We start from the raw sequence: 19655 nt of genomic DNA on the forward strand, positions 1-19655 counted from the left end.
CTTCTCAGGTATCGGCAGATTCAATACCTACTCGTACGATTGGTTGAATGAGGAGGGCTCGAGCAGGACCTTGGAGTCTGGCAGTATTGTGGCCCGAAATTTTGATGTCTTCTCGCGGTCAAAAGGGTGTGTGTTTATAGGTATGCCCTGTCGTAGAAATCATTCCGGTAAGGGATGGCCTGTTGTCCAGTGTTCTTGTGCTGCGGCCGTTATGTAGCCCCCTATGATTCGTTGGTAGTCTGGCGTGGACGGGTTGCGTCCCCCGTGAGCCGCCGGCAAGTGCCGGTGGCAGCTCCGTGATATTGCAACATCTCTCCGCCGGAACGGACGTGGGAGAGATTCTCAGCACCTCGACCCGTGCCTCTCGCCTCACTTTCCATGCTTGTTAAAAAAAAAAAAAAAGGATGTACTCGGGCAGGACAGTTTGGCTTAATATATCAGACTGTTTCTCTAAGGGGATCTTGCTGAGAAGCAACGTTGTGCGGGTGCGGGTGCTGGTGCGGATGAAGACGATGTCCAGCCACGGATGATACACCAGGATTATCCTATATTTAAAGTAATTCCCTGGTTTATATACTGCTCTATCGCTCCTGTGTGCCTTTTCTGTGGTGTTTTGACTTGTTTTGGTGATGTTTTGTGTGTTTTCCAATATTATATATCTTTGATCAGAACTTTCTATTAAAACCATACATCAAAATAGCATTTTCCAGACAGAACCGTCCAAAAATCATATCTCCCCGACCACCAGGAAAGGAAGCACCAGAATAGAATAAAACCAAAGGAGAAAACCTAGAAAGCCAAATAATACCACTTTGATGTCCCAAAACAGAGAGTTGCGGCTGCTGGACGGCGATATATGTCAGTTTTTGCCCTCGACCTCGGTGGGTTTTGCAAGAGATCGAAGACCGCCGACCCTGACCATTCGAAGATCTGTACATTTGGGCAGATAATTAGAACATATATCTCTACCGCCAGTTTATCTGGGCTGTATGTGCTGGTTGTGAGGAGGTTTCGCTGAGAGATGTTCGTATGCTTAGGTAGTCTCGGGCCGCGGCGAGGCTGGCTTCATGCAACCCCAAACAACACCATATCATATCCATTGAAAACCCCGTGGAAGCCACGGAACGAATTGGCAAACGCGGTCATTTTTGTCCAAAGCAAGATAATACAGATCGTGGTCATTATCAAATCGCAAATGCGCTCCACGTGCTTGGACTCGGTGCGACTCGGCAGGCAGACCACCGCCCTCGCCTTCTTTCGCCCAGGGATCACTACAAATGGAGGCGAGCAAAGAACTAAAATTGTTCCAACTACGAATGAATATTCAAGGACCCGGTTTCTTGCATCATGGCGGCCATTCAAGAGATGACCCTCGACTCACTGCCAGCAGACCATGCAGGAATACGTGCAGGAATACATGCAGGAACCAACGCGGGTCATAAAATACTCTTACCCTCCCTATATACAACCAGGAAAAAAAGACGTAACAGACTGACTTGAAGCAATAACACAGAGACTGTAAAGCATCCTTGCTCCAGAACTCCAGACCATGCGTGATGCAGAAGTAGACATTTGTAACATGATGGGAATGGACAGCGAGCCAAGACCAATGGCCGAAAATGAACAACGGGACTCCATATCTGATGAGAACTAGACAGTCCCATAGGTCTCAGTGCTCTGAGCGGGCGGTTTCGGCTCCTTGCTGGGCGAGTAGAGCCTGAACTGGAAGAAGATGACCAGGTCCTCCACAATGGTTCCTAGGGAGCCCAGGAGCCACGGCAGGGCAGTCAGGAGGTAATCACCACTCTGATCATATGCAACCAGGCTGGCGCCATATGTGAGGTTACCAGTCAGCGAGAGCAGGAAGAAGAGTAAAGCGAGTCCTATCGTTTTTCTGTCAGCGAAGCTGTCCCGTCTTGCCAAATTCATTCGTATGGACCACACATACCTTCGCAGGACTTTTCACGGTAGTTCTTGACAATCTGAGGAATTCTAGCGCACAGATAGCACGCGGCGCTGAAGTACCCCAGAGCCAGGCCGACAATCTCCAGCGCAGTCTGCGACTCGGGGATCTCCGGGTCCGGGACCTCGGGCGCCCCGTCCCAAGCACCCATGTGGTACGAGGCATAGTATCCCGCAGCGCCAACCACCCACACGGCCAGCAGGCTGACGGTGTTGTGCAGCCAGGGGTTGCTGTCGGGGGTATCGTCCTCGCCCGTGACGATGCGGGTCAGCGGGTCGAGATTGGACTCGGAGCGCCGGGTGGAATGGCGGCGGTGCGACCCGGGCAGGCCGATGCTGGAGCTCCTCCGTCGGCGAAGAAGCGGCTCATCCTCCACATCGCCGTCCTCGTCCTCGTCATTGACTGCGGCGCCGTTTTGCCCGCGGTGCTGCGATCGGTGTCTGCGTGCTCGGTGGGCATTCTTGGCGTTGTAGTAAAGGCATTGAACGATCAAGACGAGGTCGGCAACGCAGAAGTAGCAGGCGAGAGCAATTGCAGTCGGGGCGAGGTGAGTGCAGAGTGCGCCTGTCAGAGTATTCTGTCAGCCTTGCAGGTCCGAGGACACGACCTATCATCCAATAGTCTGAGCTGACGATCGATCGGGCGGCCGATTGTACGACCACCTAAACGACTCCCTTCTAGCAATATAGATGCGGGACAGCGTAAAAGGAAGGCCCGTGGCTCAGCACTAACCAATCAAGTTGGCTATATCCCCAACCATCCAGACGAAGAGAAATGCCATCGACAGCCCATCGGCGCTCTGCGATTTGTAGTTGGTAATGAGCTGGGGCAGCTTCGAAGTCGGTCAGTAGCTGTGCTCTCTTCGTAGGCAACATTCGAGACAACCTACCAAAAGACATATCCACGACGTTAAGCTAATGCTGCCAAATATCCCAGACAATGCCTCGTTGACGGGAGGCGAAGCCAGCCCCGCGATGCGGATGGCCGACAAAGACACAGCGGCGGCCATGCTGCGATGCGGGATGTTGGATGTCGGAGGGCAGATGTAAGGGGTCTGAGAATTGCCAATTGAGCCCTATGGCTTCCTCTTCCTCGTATATATCCAATTGGCAAGCCTTGTTATCGTGGGCGGGAGTCACAGGTCATGGGGAAGAGAAGGCGGGGATGGTGGTGCTACTGAAGAGTCAGCTGCTGCTTCATTGGTGATGCAGGTTTTCTTATCTGCAGGTGCAAGATAAGGTCCCTTGCAAGTTGTGGGGCAGTGACGGAGTTGGATTGGGGCTCGCATGAGAAGCTTGTGGGTAGGTACCTCTGAAGCTCCAACCATTGAACTACCTTACTTCAGACCTCGACTGTCTGCTCTCGCAAGAACTTGAACTTTCGGTCATCTGGCTTCCGTTTGTGTAGTTCAGATCCAGATGCTGGATGCAACATGGGGACGGTACGGTTACCTGTCAAGCCATGCCTATATCTGCACCAGCGCCACCGTTGCACCAAGACATGCAGCTATGAAAAGGTGCTGAAGTAGGTAGGGAACCTAAAGCTGGGAGTTACATGCGAGCCCGCCGCTGTTTGACGAGCCAATGAACCCATGGACGGATGGGCCCCCGTCATCAGATGGCTGGACCGTGTCGCAAGTCCCGTCGCGTATCGCGCCAACCGCGAATCACACAAGTGCTATTTACAAATGGCAGCCTATCGAATTAGCAATAGAACAGGATCTGCTCATTGCGTTGGGAGAAGGCGGCAGGGTAATCATCATTGGCCTTGATCAGCTCCTCGAATTTGTTTTGTTGTATCCCTCCCTCACTTTGATCATCCGGTGCTAACAAGGCTGGACGGAGTGTGTGTGTGTGTGTGTTGTCACATGTGTGCACGCCTGCTGACTGCTCATAGGCTAGCAAGGTCAGCTGGGTTTCTCTGACAACAAATACTACAAGGGATAGATTGGCGAGACCCAATATTCAGCCCGCCGACAATGTCTCGGCGTTGAGCCTGGATGAGTTGGCAGAGTTTTGAATTCCCATCTTCTTCAAGGAATATTTAGTTGCTCCTCTAGGCACTTCTTGGATACATAATTCGTAGTGTTGGGCTGAGTCCTTGGATTTGAAGCTTGAGCCAATTCACATCAGAGAGCCGAGTCGACCATGAGATTATCAACTGCGCTTGTCTGGGCCAGCGCTGCGCTACCAGGTGCAGTAGCTTGGGGAAGTATGTCATCAATTCCGAATTGTCATCAACCACGTGGAAATTCCGAGAATGGGATAGCCGTACTGAGACATCCGCGATAGGTCTGGGCCACATCACCGTCGCCTACGTAGCTAGCAGCTTCGTCGCGCCGCGGACCGAGTCCTACCTGCAGGGCCTCCTCCGCAACGACACGGGCGACTACCTCGCCAACATCGCGACGTGGGCCGACTCGGTGCGGTACACCAAATGGGGCCGCTTCAGCGGCATCTTCCACTTCATCGACGCCAAGGACAGCCCGCCGGCCAACTGCAGCGTCGACCTCGAGCGCGACTGCAAGGCCGGCGGCTGCGTCGTCACGGCCATCCAGAACTACACGCGGCGCGCCATGGACACGGCCGGGCTGGCCGACTGGGAGCGCGCCCAGGCCGCCAAGTTCGTCGTGCACTTCCTGGGCGACATCCACCAGCCGCTGCACACCGAGGACGTGGCGCGCGGCGGCAACGGCATCCACGTGCTCTTCGACGGCCGCGAGTGGAACCTGCACCACGTGTGGGACAGCAGCATCGCCGAGAAGCTCGTCGGGTCGCGCCGGCGCAGGATCTACGAGGACGCCCTGCGCTGGGCCACCGAGCTCGCGGGCCAGATCCGCGCGGGCAAGTACCGCGCCGAGAGCAAGGCGTGGCTCGAGGGCATGGACCTCGAGGACCCCATCGCGAGCGCGCTGCTGTGGGCGAGGGAGTGCAATGCCTACGTCTGCTCGCATGGTAAGATGATTTCATACATAAAACCCTACCTAGGTAGTCTCGAGGTATTATGTGATATGTTCTCGGTTGAGGCTGACTTCTCATCTGACCAGTGTTCCCCGAGGGCCCGAGCCAGATCGCAGGCCAGGAGCTCGGAGGTGATTACTACGAGAAGGCCGCGCCGGTGATAGAGTTGCAAGTTGCTAGGGCCGGCTTCCGACTGGCGGCGTGGCTAGATCTGATGGTTGCAGGCATCGATGCTACTGAGACCGGGGATGAGTTGTGATGGGGGTACCGCCGGCCCGTGGTGCCATCAAAGCTGGCTGCCGTTTTCTCTATCTCGGGCTCTTGAAGAAGGCCGACAGAAGCCTCTGTGGATTACTCTGAAGGATTCCATGATGCTTGTATATCAACTCAAACGCAATCCCACGAGGTTCGGTTACCGGCTGGCTGAGGCCAGGGGGATCATGACCGTGGCTGTCTTGGCGTTTTCGTCCCAATGTTCCAGCGGCGCGGCCGACCTTGGCTCCGTACTAGTGCTTCACATCGTGATCTGGACCATTTCGTGGAGTGCGTGGCAATCTCTGGAAGACAAGCCTTGGAATCCCTCGCTCACTGCGGAGATTTCCTGCGACAGTGGATATGTTGAAATGGGACAAGCATATAAGCGAGCAAGACTACGCGGCCTCCCCTGGCCATGGGTCGGGTCATAGCGCTTTCTTCTCTATCTGGCTTCGAGGAGCAGGGCAGGGCAACCGCATCCGCGTAACTACGTATTACGAAGTAGTGTTTCGAAAAGGAAAAGGCGCACGAATCTCTTGCCCACCGGGGGTGCGTAGTCCCCCAGCCTTGTGGACGGCACGTGAGATCCGGGATGTTGGATTACCTGGTGGTCACGGCGTTGTTTTCAAAACAGCGCTGACGAGGTTGTTGCGTTTCACCATCAAGACTTGGCACAAGCATAAAACAGGCCACATTGATGTCATTCGTCGACGGCCCTGTCAAGTCCTGGTAGAAAAGCTATCAAAATCTGAAAGAAAGATTAGTCCTGATTGGGTTTGTATGCTTAATTGGCCTGAAGTCGTTGCCGATTGAATCGAGTTGTTGTGAAATAGGATTGATAACCTTGCGGATATGGTTAGAAAGGTTGATACTAGGTAGGCTAGGCACCAGAAACGAAGCATAGTACTAATCCTGCTCAATGCCACAGCTTACACTTGCCTGGTTTTTACACACACCAGCCACAGTGAGTTTCCCTAGGGTTGTCGATCATGCACCATGGCGCAAAGTGATGTGTAGCGATCCATGGTGCTCGGCTAGGAAGGCATGCGTTCAGCATTGATTTCAAGTGCTGACGATGATGACCAACGCTGTTGAGAGTCACTGGGGTTGCAGCGGCTAGGCTCAATGCGGCAAGGCCGCTAGCGGGCAGTCCCCTGCTGGAGCCCCCGCTGGAGTCCCCTGCTGGAGGAGCCTCCCAAACCCACCTAAAGCCCGTCATCTCAAGCCTCAAACACGAGACAAGGGTAGAAATTGAAAGGGGCATTCATCTGGTTCCCCCGTTCTCGAGGCACCGGCCCGTTTAGGGTCATGGCAGTTGGTGAAGCTTATCGAAACCAGCAACTGATCCAGCTGATCTCTGAATCTCGGATGTGGAAAAGCCGGGGAGACTGAAGCTAATCCACAGTCTCGGTGCAATCGCAGGTCCAGTGCGAAGGTGGAAGGGCGCACTGGGGACGACGAGAGACTAAAGTTAACGTTAATTTGGCATCTGGCATCAGACTCACGATGATGCTTTTTGGGCCCTCGGCCGGAGGAGGCTTCGCTGCTTTGATTTGGTTCATGCCTTGGAGACATACAAGCACAGCCTCTTTGCTGATTTCCCATGTTCGAGTTTCCTGGTAGAAGGAACGCTTGATGATCTGCCGTGCAAAGCGAGAATCATCGTGCGAATCCTCTAAAATCACTGAGCCGTGTCTGCGATAGAACCTCTACCGTTGATGCAAGAAGACGGCAAGATCACCACAGGGTTGAGCGCATCAGATTTAGGCGCCCTGTAGCACTACCTCGAGCGCCTGTCGCTCGGTACTTTGTCACGCTGCTTAGTGATCGTCGCTGGCGGTCATTGCATTGCAGGAGGAGTTGAGAATGGCAGGTTGCACCGCCCGAGGAAGGACTCCTTGGTTGGCCCTGCGACGCGAACAGACCGCGCTTATTAGGGGGGTGGATGTCTCTTGAGGCTCGTCCTGCTTCATCGACGCCTGGGGACGAAACCCGCCTGGCCAGAGACCCCAGCTGCTGTGCCTGCTCATTGGCCAATCTCGAGATGGACAGGGGAGCAACAGGGGTGCCAGCGGGACCCGCACCTGGATCTGTGACATTTCAAGCCGCATCAACGTCCAGCCAGCTCTTCAGCCTGAACGACCAGCCCAAATCGGGGACACGAGCTCCAGGCATTCACTCTGCCTTTCTTGCTCGCGGGAAATCCTTCCCCACAGCAGCAGCATTGCTTCTTCGGGCGCCTGTCCTCTGCATCCCTCTTGGATCCCCTCCATGGCCCCTTGTCACAAGGCCTGCGACATCTCTGTTGCACGTCGTCCCTGGTACTTTGTCCGGGAACCTCGTGCTCTACAGATCGACATAGCTCGTCAATCTTCTGGCGCTCAAAGCCCTGGATGGCCACCACGCTCGCCCGCCTCCTGCACACATCACAGATCCCGCTCTCTTGCTCGATCCTGGTCTCTTCCCTGTACCAGGCGGCTCCTCGGCACCCTCGTTCGTGCCCGGGCACACACCCCGAGCAAGTAGATTCTGGCGACGACCAGGGCCTCCCAGTCATCTCCGCTACCTGCCAACCTTGTTCTCTCTCCACCATTATCATCCCCCATGCCACGGCTGCAACAAGGGTCTGCACACCTTGTTACGGAGCTAGTTACTCTGCATGTTCTACGGAGTACACGATGCTTCCTTCACTCTCTGAGCTCCAGCAGTACCTCCGTACATCGTCTCCCTGCATCAGGTCTGGGCGCCGTGCAGACACGGCCTTGTCTCTGCCACCTACGCCGCACCCCACCATCCATGTCGCTTCCTCCTGACTAGATCCTCCTGTCATGGACCCTCGCGATGCATCGGGCGTGGTCGCCAAAAGCTTGGCGCTCCGGGGCCCTGGTCGAAACGACCACCCATCTGTATAAGTACGCCGAAGTCTTGGCTCTGTCTATTTCATCTGTTCCCTCTCCTCCAGTTTCTTGTTCTGGAGCAAGCTTCTTCTTCATTCCTTTCTATTCCGTTTCCGTTTGCTGCGCTGAATGTGTCTCATTCGTTCGTTCCCTTCAAGAAAGGCTATTGCATAGTGTTTCTCTTATCTTTTTTGATTTCCATTCAAACCAAGTGGCTGCGACCATTCCTTTCTCTACGTATCACGATAACGGTCTGGAACCAGCTATCGATTCGATTCTCGTGGTGCATACATATCGCACTGTATCTCAGACAATCGACTCCGACGACAACAGGACGACTCTTCCCGCACACCAGCCAAGATGTTGATGAAGCACGTTCTGGTGGCCCTCATGGGTCTGGGCGCCATCTGCGAGGCCACCGCCCTCCACCGAGCACCTAGCAACTCCAGAGTAATGGCACGGCAGAACTTTGGCAAGGGCAAGGGCGGCGGTAAGGGCAACGGAGGAAACCGAGGAAAAGGGAATGGAGGCGGCAAGAACAACAACAACCAGGGCAAGAACAACAATAACAACAACGGCGGGAACAACGGTGGTAACGGAGCTTCCAACACTTGCCTGGCTGCCAACGCACTGCAGACCGCCAGTGCCGCTACCGGCCAGAACGGGGGTGATGTGACCGCCGGCCAGGTCAACTCCAAGACGTAAGTTTCCCCGAATCCCAGTGCGCACTCTTGATGGCAGCTAAACTTGAGTTCGCAGCGACAACGCCAACTTCATCAACTTCTGCTCGGGCCAGACCCTGACCAACGGTGCCCAAGTCACCTCGGGCTCTTGCAACGGTATTCGTAAGTGCTGCAGCCTGCTCGCTACCGCCTCCTGTGTAGTGTATGGTACTGACACGCCGCAGCTATGGGCAAGATCCCCGCCAAGGACAAGATGGTCTCGACCGTCATCACCAGCCCCGGCCTGCTCCAGGACCTGCCTGCCAACCAGGACTTTGATGTCTCCGTCAAGATCGCCAACATGCAGCTCGGCTCGTTCACCAACGCCCAGAACACCTACTACTCTGCCCCCCAGGACCTGAGCAACCAGGGCACTGTCATCGGCCACACTCACGTCACCATTCAGGACACCGGTAACGGCTTCACCTTCAACCAGCCCCTCGATGCCTCCACGTTCGTCTTCTTCAAGGGCATCAACGACGCCGGCGATGGCCAAGGTGGTCTCAAGGCTACCGTCACTGGTGGTCTGCCTGCCGGTAACTACCGTGTCTGCACCATGAGCGGTGCCTCCAACCACCAGCCTGTCCTCATGCCTGTCGCTCAGCGCGGCTCCCAGGAGGACTGCCGCTACTTCACGGTCGGCAAGGGCGGCGGCAACAATGGCGGCAACAACAACGGCGGCAACAACAACAACCAGGGCAAAAACAACAACAACCAGGGCAAAAACAACGGTGGCAACCAAGGGAAGAACAACGGCGGCAACCAAGGGAAGAACAACGGCGCAGCGAACAACGGCGGCAACCAAGGCAAGAATAACGGTGGCGGCGGCCGGGGCAAGGGCAAGGGTGGCTTCGGAAAGGGTAAAGGCAATGGTAATAGTGCGGCCGCTTCAGATGCTACTCCGACAACGTCTGCTAATGATGGTAAGGATTCGGGGGCCGCCGAGGTCGCAACTAGTGCTGCAGCCGCAGCCACGTCGGCAGCCGCGAACACGGGCAAGGGCGGCGCCGGCGCTAACGCAGGTGGTGCCGGCGCCGGTGCCGGTGGTGCCCTCGGTGGAATAACGGCCCCGGCGGTCCAGGACACCGGGGACGCCACCCGCCCCTTCAGCGTCAACGGCAACACGTTCGTGGGCAAGGCGGCCGCTGTCCAGCGCGCCTGCGCCATCCAGAACAACGCCTGTGCGGACGCCGTCAACGGCGGCAAGATGCAGGGCGTCACGGTTGCGCAGTGCAACCAGCAGGAGGAGGCCTGCAGGGCGGCCGGCGGCGCATGAGCTTGAGAGCGGCACGGCTCTTTTGTCAATCTCTCTCACTGACGGAGGGTACTATCTCGAGAAAGTGTGGGATCGACGAGAGATGGATAAGCCTCTTTTTTGACGCAAGGAAGAAAAGAGTGTGCTCCCCGTCTCTTGTCATCCTTGGGCCTTTTTCATAGATCTTTGTCATCATGTGTCAGACCAAGCACTTGTGTTCCAATGGCTGGCTTTTTTCGTTGTACATCACATAATTTTCCTTATCCTTGTTGTTGTTCAGGCCGCCTTCTTGTCTAATGTTGTTGTTGGAGGCTCCGGAAGGCGGCGGGGGAGTCCCCTTGGCCTCTCGGGCACTGCTTCTCATGTGAATGCAGAAAGACTCTTTTCTCGTCTCAAGATTTCTCTGTCCTCCTTTTTATTTACGATACTTTGTTTATGCTATGTTGGGAAAAACAAAACTACTTGGTTTGGTGGTGGTCTGGGGGAAATACCAACTTTTCTTGCATAGCCAGAAAGGGAGGGGAAGGACGAGGGAGACGCATTCTAGCAATGCTCAATAGAACCTTTTTTTCTTGTTTTTACAAACACTCTTTGACTTGACTGCCTGCCGCCTTTTCCGTGATGATCTTCTTGTTGATTGCGGTGTTGCTTTTTTTGGTCTTGTTCGAAACGAAAATGCTGGGGGAGTATGTCTAACCGATCAGATCAGCAGAGATGCGAGGCGGGTTCTGCCAAGATTAACCTCTCGCTGCGAGGAGGATCTAGATCTGCTTCAGGCCCTTGATTCTCAGCACCTCAAACCCACCCCTGGCTCCTATCTTTAATGCCTCGGGCGGAAGATGTGCAAATTTACCAGGAAAAGAGGAGCAGTGGGTTGTGGGGAGTGGCTGTGGCACGGCACTGTGGCAGATGCTGCGTCCAAACAGAGGGATGGAAAAAGGGGGAGCTTACCTAGACCAGTGCTGGGGGCCGAGGCTGAAACGCGCTCAGGCCCTTATTCTTGTGTGTTGTTTTGGTAGCCAGCAGCATTCTCCGTGGCTTGCAGAACCTGTTTCGTTGCAGGAAGCGCCAAGCTGAGTCCTTTGTCGGACATAAAGTTTCTCAGCTGTGAGCTTGTGTCTCGTTATCACAATTCCTGGTGGTATATGTGCCTTCTTTGCACGCCGAGTTTCCGTGTGGTTTTTTTTTTTTGGCGCTCCGAGACTACGTAGCGTACAGGTTCCTAGACCTCAAAGACGACCGGCCTGCACTCTGGTGACATATTCCGTCTGAAGCCCTGGCCGACTTGTGTAGGAGAATCGGCTCTGGTATCGGGGACAACTTGAATCAAGATTCACGGGCCGGTGGCATCTCAGGCAGCACATATCATACGATCGCCTCGAAGCCACCTTTTTCGAACGGACGCCATTCTGTGTGCAATCAATGAAGGGGCTTGCTGACTTGTAGTCAGCGTTCGGACGCAAGGAGATGAATCATCAGGACCACATATTCTCGATTTTCCGGCGGAGGATGTTTTCCATATCAACAAGGCCCGGAGTCGTGGCCACTATTGCACAATGCGTCTTCCACTGTCGCGGTAATTGTACAGGGTTTCCTTTTCGGCGCGCTTTTTAACTCAAAGTAAGGAAATAAGCCTCTGTGTCTAGAGTTGAGTGTGAGTTGGCGTTTTTTTTGGGGGGGACTCTTCTCACAGTGAGAATCGTTCTACGCCGTAATGCAATGCCGTGCCAACGACAGGACCCTGCAGCTGTGATTTTCCCTTGGCTCTTCCTCTCCTTTGACATTTCGGCTACACCTGCCTCGTGGTATTGATGCACCAGGTGCATTTCCCGGATGTTGCTCTAAAACTAACCTGAGCCTAGCCGGAGGCCAAGGCTTGGGTTTTCTACTACCCCTTCTACTACCCCGTACGCCGCTCCGTGTTCGGCCATCGATGTCCGCATTTACATTGCGCTTTCTATCTGAATAGTCGATATCTTGTCTTGTGTAATCGAGTCGAGTTCATATATGCAAACGCGTACAGCTTCGCCATGTCTTCGTTGTCGACTTCACACAGGATACGAGCCCCAGAAAACGCCCGGAGCCGACCCGGAAGTCATTTTCCAGTCTCGCTCCGCTTCACCCGGGTCGATCCCCGCATTCTTACCCCAGTTTCTCCCCCGAACATGGGCGCCTCAGCGGAGCTCGAGCGTAGGACGTGGAGAAGGCAGCCAATAAAGGCGATGCCGTCTCGCGAAGTTTTGATTGACTCTCCTGGTTCTGAATCAGGGCGACCTCTGCCGTTAGTCTAGTCTTACTCGTGTAGCCCCGGCTTTCGACTTTTAGTCGACGCCCACACCACGAGACGGGTGGGCTGGCACGCTGGCACGCTGGGCTGCGCAGAAGCCCGGCCTTCGCTAAACCTCCACGGCCAACATCTCCCGGTCTGCGGAGCACCTGTCGTGTCCCACAGTCCTGGGTCAATTTGTTGCTGGCCTACCTGTTACACACACCAGTCTTTCCTTTTTGCGGAGGAGGGAAGTGTTGTTCCATGCACCATCCCTTTCTCGGTTCCCACACTCGCAGGAGGCGCTGCACTGGCTGTTGGATAGAGACTCCTGCACACGCATGCGTGCGATAGCTGCAGGCTGGCCAATACTTTGGGGTTACCTCTCGGCAGACCTGCATGTATGTTTGGTCCCCGCAGCTTCAGCCGGATGATCTGGACCCTGCGTGGAACCTCCTCTTTCTTCTTCATCACTTCGCAGCCGCACGCTCGGGGGGCATTTAAGAACTCCTCCCCCAGACCCCCCTTCCTGTCACACGTGGCTCTTGACAGCTCGTCCCTGATCGACACCCACTCTCCTGCATTCATCTCCATCGTATCAGGCAGGATATTTACAAGACGTAGGAGAGCTCTTTCGCTTACAAGGAAAGATGTCTGGGGCCGACGAGAGATCGATCAGCGAGACAAAGGTGGCGGGTGCCGAGCACGTCGACCGCGATGTCGCCAAGGTCGTGCACGCCGATGGCACTATCGATTATATCGATGCCAGGGCCGTCGGCGGCGACCTCGAGGAGATGCCTCTGGGGTATTTTATGAGTGTGCAGTTCATTGGGACACTGACGGTAAGTTTCATCGTCGTCGGTTCTCTCTCTCTCTCTCTCTCTCTCTCCTATTATATAAGTTGGATATTGTCGAGACTGACTGACTGACTGACTGGGCTTCAGGCACAATGCCTCGCCAGTATCTGCGCCTATCTCGGATGGGTTCTTCCTGCCAACACTCTGTAGGTGGCCCCTGGATAACACTTCCCTGCCCCCCTATGACTCGCTTGATGGTGGAAAGACAACAAGTGGTGATGATGGGGAAAATCATGGAATGAAGGGCTGACAGGCAAAAACCCGCTTGCCTCGACACAGAGCCCTCATCAACGCCGACCTGGGCAACTCGCCCAACATCAACTGGGTCGCCACGGTCTGGACGCTGGGCAGCTGCATCGGCTTCCTGCTCGTGGGCCGCCTGTCGGACCTCTTCGGCCGCAAGTGGATGGTCCAGGCCACGACGGGGCTGGGCCTCGTCGGCTGCATCATCGGCGGCTGCGCGCAGAACATCGAGATGCTCATCGTGGCCAACCTCTTCAACGGGCTCGCGGCCGCGGGCCAGCTGTCGTTCGGCATCGTCATGGGCGAGCTCGTGCCCAACAAGTTCCGCGGGCCCGTCGTGACGCTCATCTTCCTCAGCAGCATGCCCTTCGCCGTCTTCGGCCCCGTCATCGCGCGCGCCCTCTACAACAACACGGCCTCGCGCTGGCGCTGGAGCTACTTCCTGGGCATCATCTTCAGCGCCGTCACCCTCGTGCTCTACCAGTTCCTCTACCACCCGCCCTCGTACGAGCAGCTGCACGTCGCGGGCAAGTCCAAGTGGCAGGCCGTCAAGGAGATCGACTTTATGGGCATCTTCCTCTTCGTCGCCGGCTGCGTGCTCTTCCTCATCGGCCTGTCCTGGGGCGGAACCTCGTACCCCTGGGCCAGCGCGCAGACGCTGTGCACGCTGTTCATCGGGCTGGCGACGCTGGCCGCTTTTGTCGTCTGGGGTGAGTGTTCCTTCCTTTTGGGTGTTGGGCTGGCATCTCAGGCATTCTGGAAATACGGATAGCTAACCACGGTGGTTTTCATCGCAACAGAGGGTAAGTTCTGCAAGGTGCAGCCGCTCATGCCCCCTCGTCTCTTCAGGAACAAGGGCTTTGTCGGCATCGTTCTGATTGCGGTATGTATTAGTCCCTCTCCCTTCAAACGTCCATACACCACGAAGCATTCTCCGCGACCGCCACGCGCAATTCCGGACAACATGACCACCCAACAGACTTTTCCCCCTTTTGGTGCTAACTCCCCTTTCTTTCAACAGGCCGTGGCCGCGATGAGCTACTACTCGCTTACGATTCTGTGGCCCCTGATCATCTCGACGCTGTACACGACCGACATCATGGAGATCGGCTGGCAGAGCTCGGTGGTGGGCGGCGGCGTGCTCCTGGGCCAGGTGCTGGGCGGCTTCGGCATCTCGTACATCCCCAAGGTCAAGCTGCAGACCATCATCGCCTCGGTGCTGGTCATGGCCTTCCTCACGCCGCTGGCCGCCATCACGCCCGACACCCACTCCATGACGATCGCGTTTGGCGTCTTGGGCCTGGTCGGTACGTTCTTCTTCTTCTTCTGACACTTAACAGACCTTGACCCCCCCTTGGACCTCCCCCCCCTGTGCAGCATCAGCTAACCTTGCTCCTTTTTCTCATCTCCCAGCCATCGGCTACGTCGACAACATCGCCTTCCCCGGCGTCACGCTCGTCTGGGAGCCGCAGGACATCGGCCTGGCGACGGGCGTCATGGGCTCGCTGCGCGCGCTGGGCGGCGCCGTCGCGCAGGCCATGTACGTCAACGTGCTCAACAACAAGCTCGGCGAGAACATCCCCGCGTACGTGGCGCCGGCGGCCACGGGCGCGGGCCTGCCCGCGTCGTCGCTCAAGGCGCTCTTCGCGGGCATCGCCGCCTCGGGGGACCTGTCGGCCGTGCCGGGGGCCAGCCCGGCGGTGCTGGCGGCCGTGTCGGCGGCGCTCCGCAGGGCGTACCAGGAGAGCTTCAAGATCGTCTTCTTCTGCACGATCCCGTTCTCGGTCATCCTCATCGCGGCGTCGTTCATCGTGCCCAACATGGAGAAGTTCCTGCACCTCAACGTGGCCAAGAGGCTGCAGGGCCACGTCGGGCAGGACGGGGAGGCGGCGGCGGCGGCGGCGGCGGCCGGGACTGGGAGCGGGAGCGGGACGGAGGCTGGGGCTACCAGTGTGCCGATGGAGCCCGTGAGGCAGGCTGAGAAGAGGCAGGAGCAGGGGGTTCCCGCTGAGCAGCAGGTCTAGGGGGTGGGTAATACGGTCATGACTCAGAGTAGAGAGAATGGCCAGGGAAGTAATGGGTTGGTGAACATCAGCGAGATCATGTCACTGCAAGGAGGAGGAAGCCGTTGACGAGATTGTTAGGGATAGAAGATCTTTTTGAAGAATGAATGCACTTGCAATACACAACGGACTTTGGTCACTGTTCTGTCATCGCATCTATCGTTCACAATCTTCAACAAGCCAAGGATTCATATGAACCGAACTGCTTGCTTTTCGGGGTCCTCGTGGAGGCAGACGATAAAAGGAGACATGCGGACCATGACTTGACTTACATACAGCCAGAACAATTCCCTGGATTTTCCAACAGAACCGATGGGCCTGCAGCGATGGGACCGAGGGCGGGAAGCTCGCGGTTACGAACAGCCATGAGCCCATCGAGTGGTTACACAAGATGATCGCTCGTAAAAGGCAAATGAGCACGTCGGAGGCCAGCCCTGCACAGGGAGACAGGCAAGACACAACTCGCTCGCGTTACACGAGAAATGAGTTGACAGGTCACTCGAGTCTTGGCATGCCCGTTTCGAGGCGGCTGGCCACTCGAACCCGGTCAAACATGTCAGCAAATTTGGCATCGACCGTGACGAGGATCCGGATCCCTGCAAACCTGCAAAGGCAAGCAGAGCGAGAGCGGTGTGGCTCGGGTCGGGAGAAGAAGAAGGGCTCAAGACTCAAGACTCGACTCAAGAAGACTCAAGACTCAAGCCATGGCGATCCTTCCCCGCTGGCCGCTGGGTTGCAAAGATGGCGCATCCAGCACACAAGCGTTACGGCGGCCGAGTCTGCCCTGTCTGATGGGGACTCCTCCGTAGGTACCTAGTTAGGTCATCTGCAAGTAACTAACTTCAATTCCTGAAGGATGGCCTGAATCGGACTCGGGGAGCGGAGCTGGGAGGGTCTTGGCGGAGTCGTAATTAGAGTTGCCAAGACTGACTGTGCCTCGACGCGAGAGGGTCCATCGCTGGAAGAGACGGCAAACACATTGCCACTGAGTTCTCAGGCTATGTCTCTGTGCAGGATTCGCATTGTGAAGGGCTGATGCCGCCTGGGCGAGCCTCTACATGGCACTGTATGCAGGTACGTGATGCGCATGAAGACATGACCGGCCAACACCAGATGCGAAATGTTGGTCGACAGGTGGGAAATTACAGCACCCAACAGCCTAACGGTTTTGAAAGCACTCGGAAGCCACAGCGTTGCGGGGAGAGCGAGGCAAACCAAACTTCAAGTTCCAACTACCTTAGTGCGAGCCAAAGGAAAGCTATTTTGGGCCGCAGGCTGGTAGGAACGCTGACGCCGGTCCACACGGCACCAATCGGATGTACTTGTATGATGACCTAGTCGACGTTGGGCGCGTTGGGAGGACCAAAAAGCTGGTCGCAACGTTGTTTTTCTTAGCCTTGTCCCCTCTTGAGAGGAAGTAAAACGCGACGGTCATCTTAAGCATACAGCGATGACTCGAATGCGGTATATTAGACACCTGCAAGCATGCAAGGCAGCGGTACATGGTCCTGTATCTGAGAGTGCCAGTCCGGGGATCTGTCAATGCTGTCTGTGCTTCTTGTGGGATAGGGGCACCGAGGTAAGGTAGGCAGGCAGCGACATTAGGCAGTCGTCTACTTGATACGGAGACAGGCAGGTTCCAGATGCAGAGCAATGCTCGGCTAGGGGGCGACTTTAACCTTAAAAAGTTGATGATACTCCTTGTACAAGCAATGATGAGGTCTGTATTCTTGATTAGCGCACTGGCCAGTCTCATTGGGTCACCGGACACTCGGGAGAGAGACACAGGGGGCTGTGCAACCCGAAAAGACAACAGGGACGAGAGCGAGATCATGACTGGGAATGGGATGATGGTGAGGTTTCGGACTGACTTCAGCTCGACCTGCCTAGCGTGCCGTCGACTCGGCGTGACTGGGCTGTGCTGCCTCCGAAAAGTGCCACAATTGGCGCCCACACGCCCACACGCCCACACGTCAGGACCCATCCAGGCAGAGGAGCCGTGAGCCGCCCAAGCCCCGGTTGGCACTGGGTGAGCCCTGCTGAAGGAGCATGACGGCCGCTGTGCTTGGCCCTGCCCGTGGCCACTCATCACCCCGTCTTACCGGCTAGGCAATGTAAGGAGACGCGAGCTAAGGCTGATGATACTAGGCCCATAGCCAAGCCCGCCTAGGTGTACTTGTACGGGGGTGAGGGCCTGCCTATGAATGCCATCTTTTTAAATAGGCCCGCGAGGGTCGTCTTCTTTGTTCGGTCGCTTGACCGTGGAAAGAAACCCCCAATTTCCCGTTTGTTTCCCATTGTCGAAGCCTTCGCTGTTGTTGTTTTCTCGGGATCGACGGCTTGAGACGCTTGCCCAGTCCGTGCCAAGCGGTGCCAACACCCCCAATCCTACGACAGACGCCCTGCCCAGGATTCTCCTTGGGACCTCGACTACTCGACCCTCTCTCCTTCTACCTCTTTTACCCGTCGAGACGGCACGGTTTGAAAGAATCGAGAATCTGGAGTTCTGCGCAGCACCACTGTGCGTGTCGAATCGACCTTCTCCCACCACCACCGCCCGTCGCGCGAACCCCATTGCGCGCGCCCCGTCACCAGAGTCGCCATGGCCTCCAGGATACTGCTCCTCTCCTCGGCCATTGCTGCCTGCAGCGCAGCTTCGGTCCTGGCGCCGCGAGACGATGCCCCTTCGCCAGGCATGCTCTCGCTGCCCATCGAGCACCGGCAATTCGTGCGGCCGATGGTCGTCAAGCGGCAGGAGGACACCAACGTGCCGCTGCTCAACTACACCACACTCAACTACATGGTTGCGCGTATGTTGCCTCTTTCTCTCCTTCCACGCTTTCAATTCGCACTGGAAGCGAACCAGAAAAGGGTTACTAACTTTCTTGATCCCTCGCGTTCAGTGAGCATAGGTTCCAACGGACAAAAGGTCCAGGTCACGATCGACACGGGATCCGACGAGCTGTGGGTTTCGCCCGACTGCCAGGACAGCAGCCTCAGCTCGCTGCAGGAGAGGCTCTGCGTGAGCAACGGCAAGTACAGCCCCAGCACCTCGACGACTTCCGACGCCCTGGGCACGTCGAGCCGGATCCCCTACGGCAAGGGCAGCGTCAGATTCAACTACTATGCCGACACCATCGCCCTGCCTGACAGCAGTAAGTTCCCTTTTGCCATCTCTCCCCCAAATTGCAAACAATTGGCCCCCTGATCCTGACCGGGACGGCAGCCATCAACCTCAAGAACGTGACCTTTGGCGTCGCCACCTCGAGCGAGGACATCTACGCGGGCATCATGGGCCTGTCGTACGGCAACGGCGTCAACCTCAAGTACAACAACTTTGTCGACGAGCTCGTCAGGCAGAACGTGACCAAGACCAAGGCCTTCACCATCGCCCTCGGCTCCTCCGACGTCAACAAGGGCGGCGTGCTCATCTTTGGCGGCGCCGACACCAAGAAGTGGACCGGCCCGCTCGCCCGCCTGCCCATCCTGCCGCCCCAGGGCCGCGAGCGCATCGCCCGCTACTGGGTGCAGATGGACGCCGTCGGCATGACCCTCGGCGGCAACGCCAAGACGTACTCGGGCGGCAACCTGCCCGTCGTCGTCGACTCGGGCTCCTCGCTGACCTACCTGCCGTCGAGCATCGTGTCGGGCATCGCCGCCGACCTCAAGGGCGAGTACAACCGCAACTACGGCTTCTACTTTGTCGACTGCAAGCTCAAGGCCTCGCGGGACACGGTCGACTTTACCTTTTCCGGCTTCCGGCTCGCCGTCTCGCTCAACGAGTTCATCTGGGACCTCGGCGACGGCAAGAACTGCGTCATCGGCGCGCAGGCCGTCACCTCGGACACGGGCATCACGGCGCTGCTCGGCGACTCGTTCATGCGCAGCGCCTACACCATCTTCGACCAGACCTCGGGCGCCGTCTACATGGGCCAGTACCAGAACTGCGGCCAGAACGAGGTCGCCATCGACTCGGCCAGCGGGCCCGGCAACCTGACCGGCGAGTGCAAGGCCGAGAAGAAGAGCGCCGGCGCCCGCGTCGGCGCCTCCGCCGCCGCCCTCGCCGCCAGCCTGGGCGTGGCAGTCGTGGGCCTGCTGTAAATAACATATCTTGGGGGGGGGAGGGGAGTGTGTTGCATATATACAACAATTAAACAAGGAGATGATATACGTT

The 19655-nt window shown here is 56.6% G+C and overlaps 5 protein-coding genes across 5 annotated transcripts; 4 read left to right on the top strand and 1 right to left on the bottom strand.

The window, feature by feature from the left end:
• Nucleotides 1-1650: 1650 nt before the first annotated feature.
• E0L32_008403 (uncharacterized protein) lies at nucleotides 1651-2972 on the bottom strand (the record flags this gene model as incomplete). The annotated part of the gene is made up of 4 exons (XM_031143254.1): nucleotides 1651-1883; nucleotides 1949-2527; nucleotides 2696-2795; nucleotides 2853-2972. 4 exons carry the CDS (start codon nucleotides 2970-2972, stop codon nucleotides 1651-1653), a joined length of 1032 nt encoding a protein of 343 aa, XP_030992380.1.
• A 1138-nt stretch (nucleotides 2973-4110) lies between these two features.
• Nucleotides 4111-5182, top strand: E0L32_008404 (uncharacterized protein; the record flags this gene model as incomplete). The annotated part of the gene is made up of 3 exons (XM_031143255.1): nucleotides 4111-4174; nucleotides 4255-4917; nucleotides 5010-5182. The coding sequence occupies 3 exons, from the start codon at nucleotides 4111-4113 to the stop codon at nucleotides 5180-5182; spliced, it is 900 nt and encodes a 299-aa protein (XP_030992381.1).
• Nucleotides 5183-8435: 3253 nt separating this feature from the next.
• Nucleotides 8436-10073, top strand: E0L32_008405 (uncharacterized protein; the record flags this gene model as incomplete). The annotated part of the gene is made up of 3 exons (XM_031143256.1): nucleotides 8436-8776; nucleotides 8835-8920; nucleotides 8983-10073. The coding sequence occupies 3 exons, from the start codon at nucleotides 8436-8438 to the stop codon at nucleotides 10071-10073; spliced, it is 1518 nt and encodes a 505-aa protein (XP_030992382.1).
• A 2895-nt stretch (nucleotides 10074-12968) lies between these two features.
• On the top strand, nucleotides 12969-15442 carry E0L32_008406 (uncharacterized protein; the record flags this gene model as incomplete). Its single annotated transcript, XM_031143257.1, has 6 exons — nucleotides 12969-13160; nucleotides 13263-13321; nucleotides 13455-14128; nucleotides 14219-14301; nucleotides 14398-14725; nucleotides 14832-15442. The coding sequence occupies 6 exons, from the start codon at nucleotides 12969-12971 to the stop codon at nucleotides 15440-15442; spliced, it is 1947 nt and encodes a 648-aa protein (XP_030992383.1).
• Nucleotides 15443-18083: 2641 nt separating this feature from the next.
• E0L32_008407 (uncharacterized protein) lies at nucleotides 18084-19582 on the top strand (the record flags this gene model as incomplete). The annotated part of the gene is made up of 3 exons (XM_031143258.1): nucleotides 18084-18291; nucleotides 18394-18636; nucleotides 18708-19582. 3 exons carry the CDS (start codon nucleotides 18084-18086, stop codon nucleotides 19580-19582), a joined length of 1326 nt encoding a protein of 441 aa, XP_030992384.1.
• Between the last annotated feature and the right edge of the window lie 73 nt (nucleotides 19583-19655).

The sequence above is a fragment of the Thyridium curvatum genome (genome assembly GCF_004353045.1).
Source record: "Thyridium curvatum strain D216 chromosome Unknown NODE_55_length_292940_cov_83.935894, whole genome shotgun sequence".
Classification (NCBI taxonomy): Eukaryota; Fungi; Ascomycota; class Sordariomycetes; order Thyridiales; family Thyridiaceae; genus Thyridium; species Thyridium curvatum.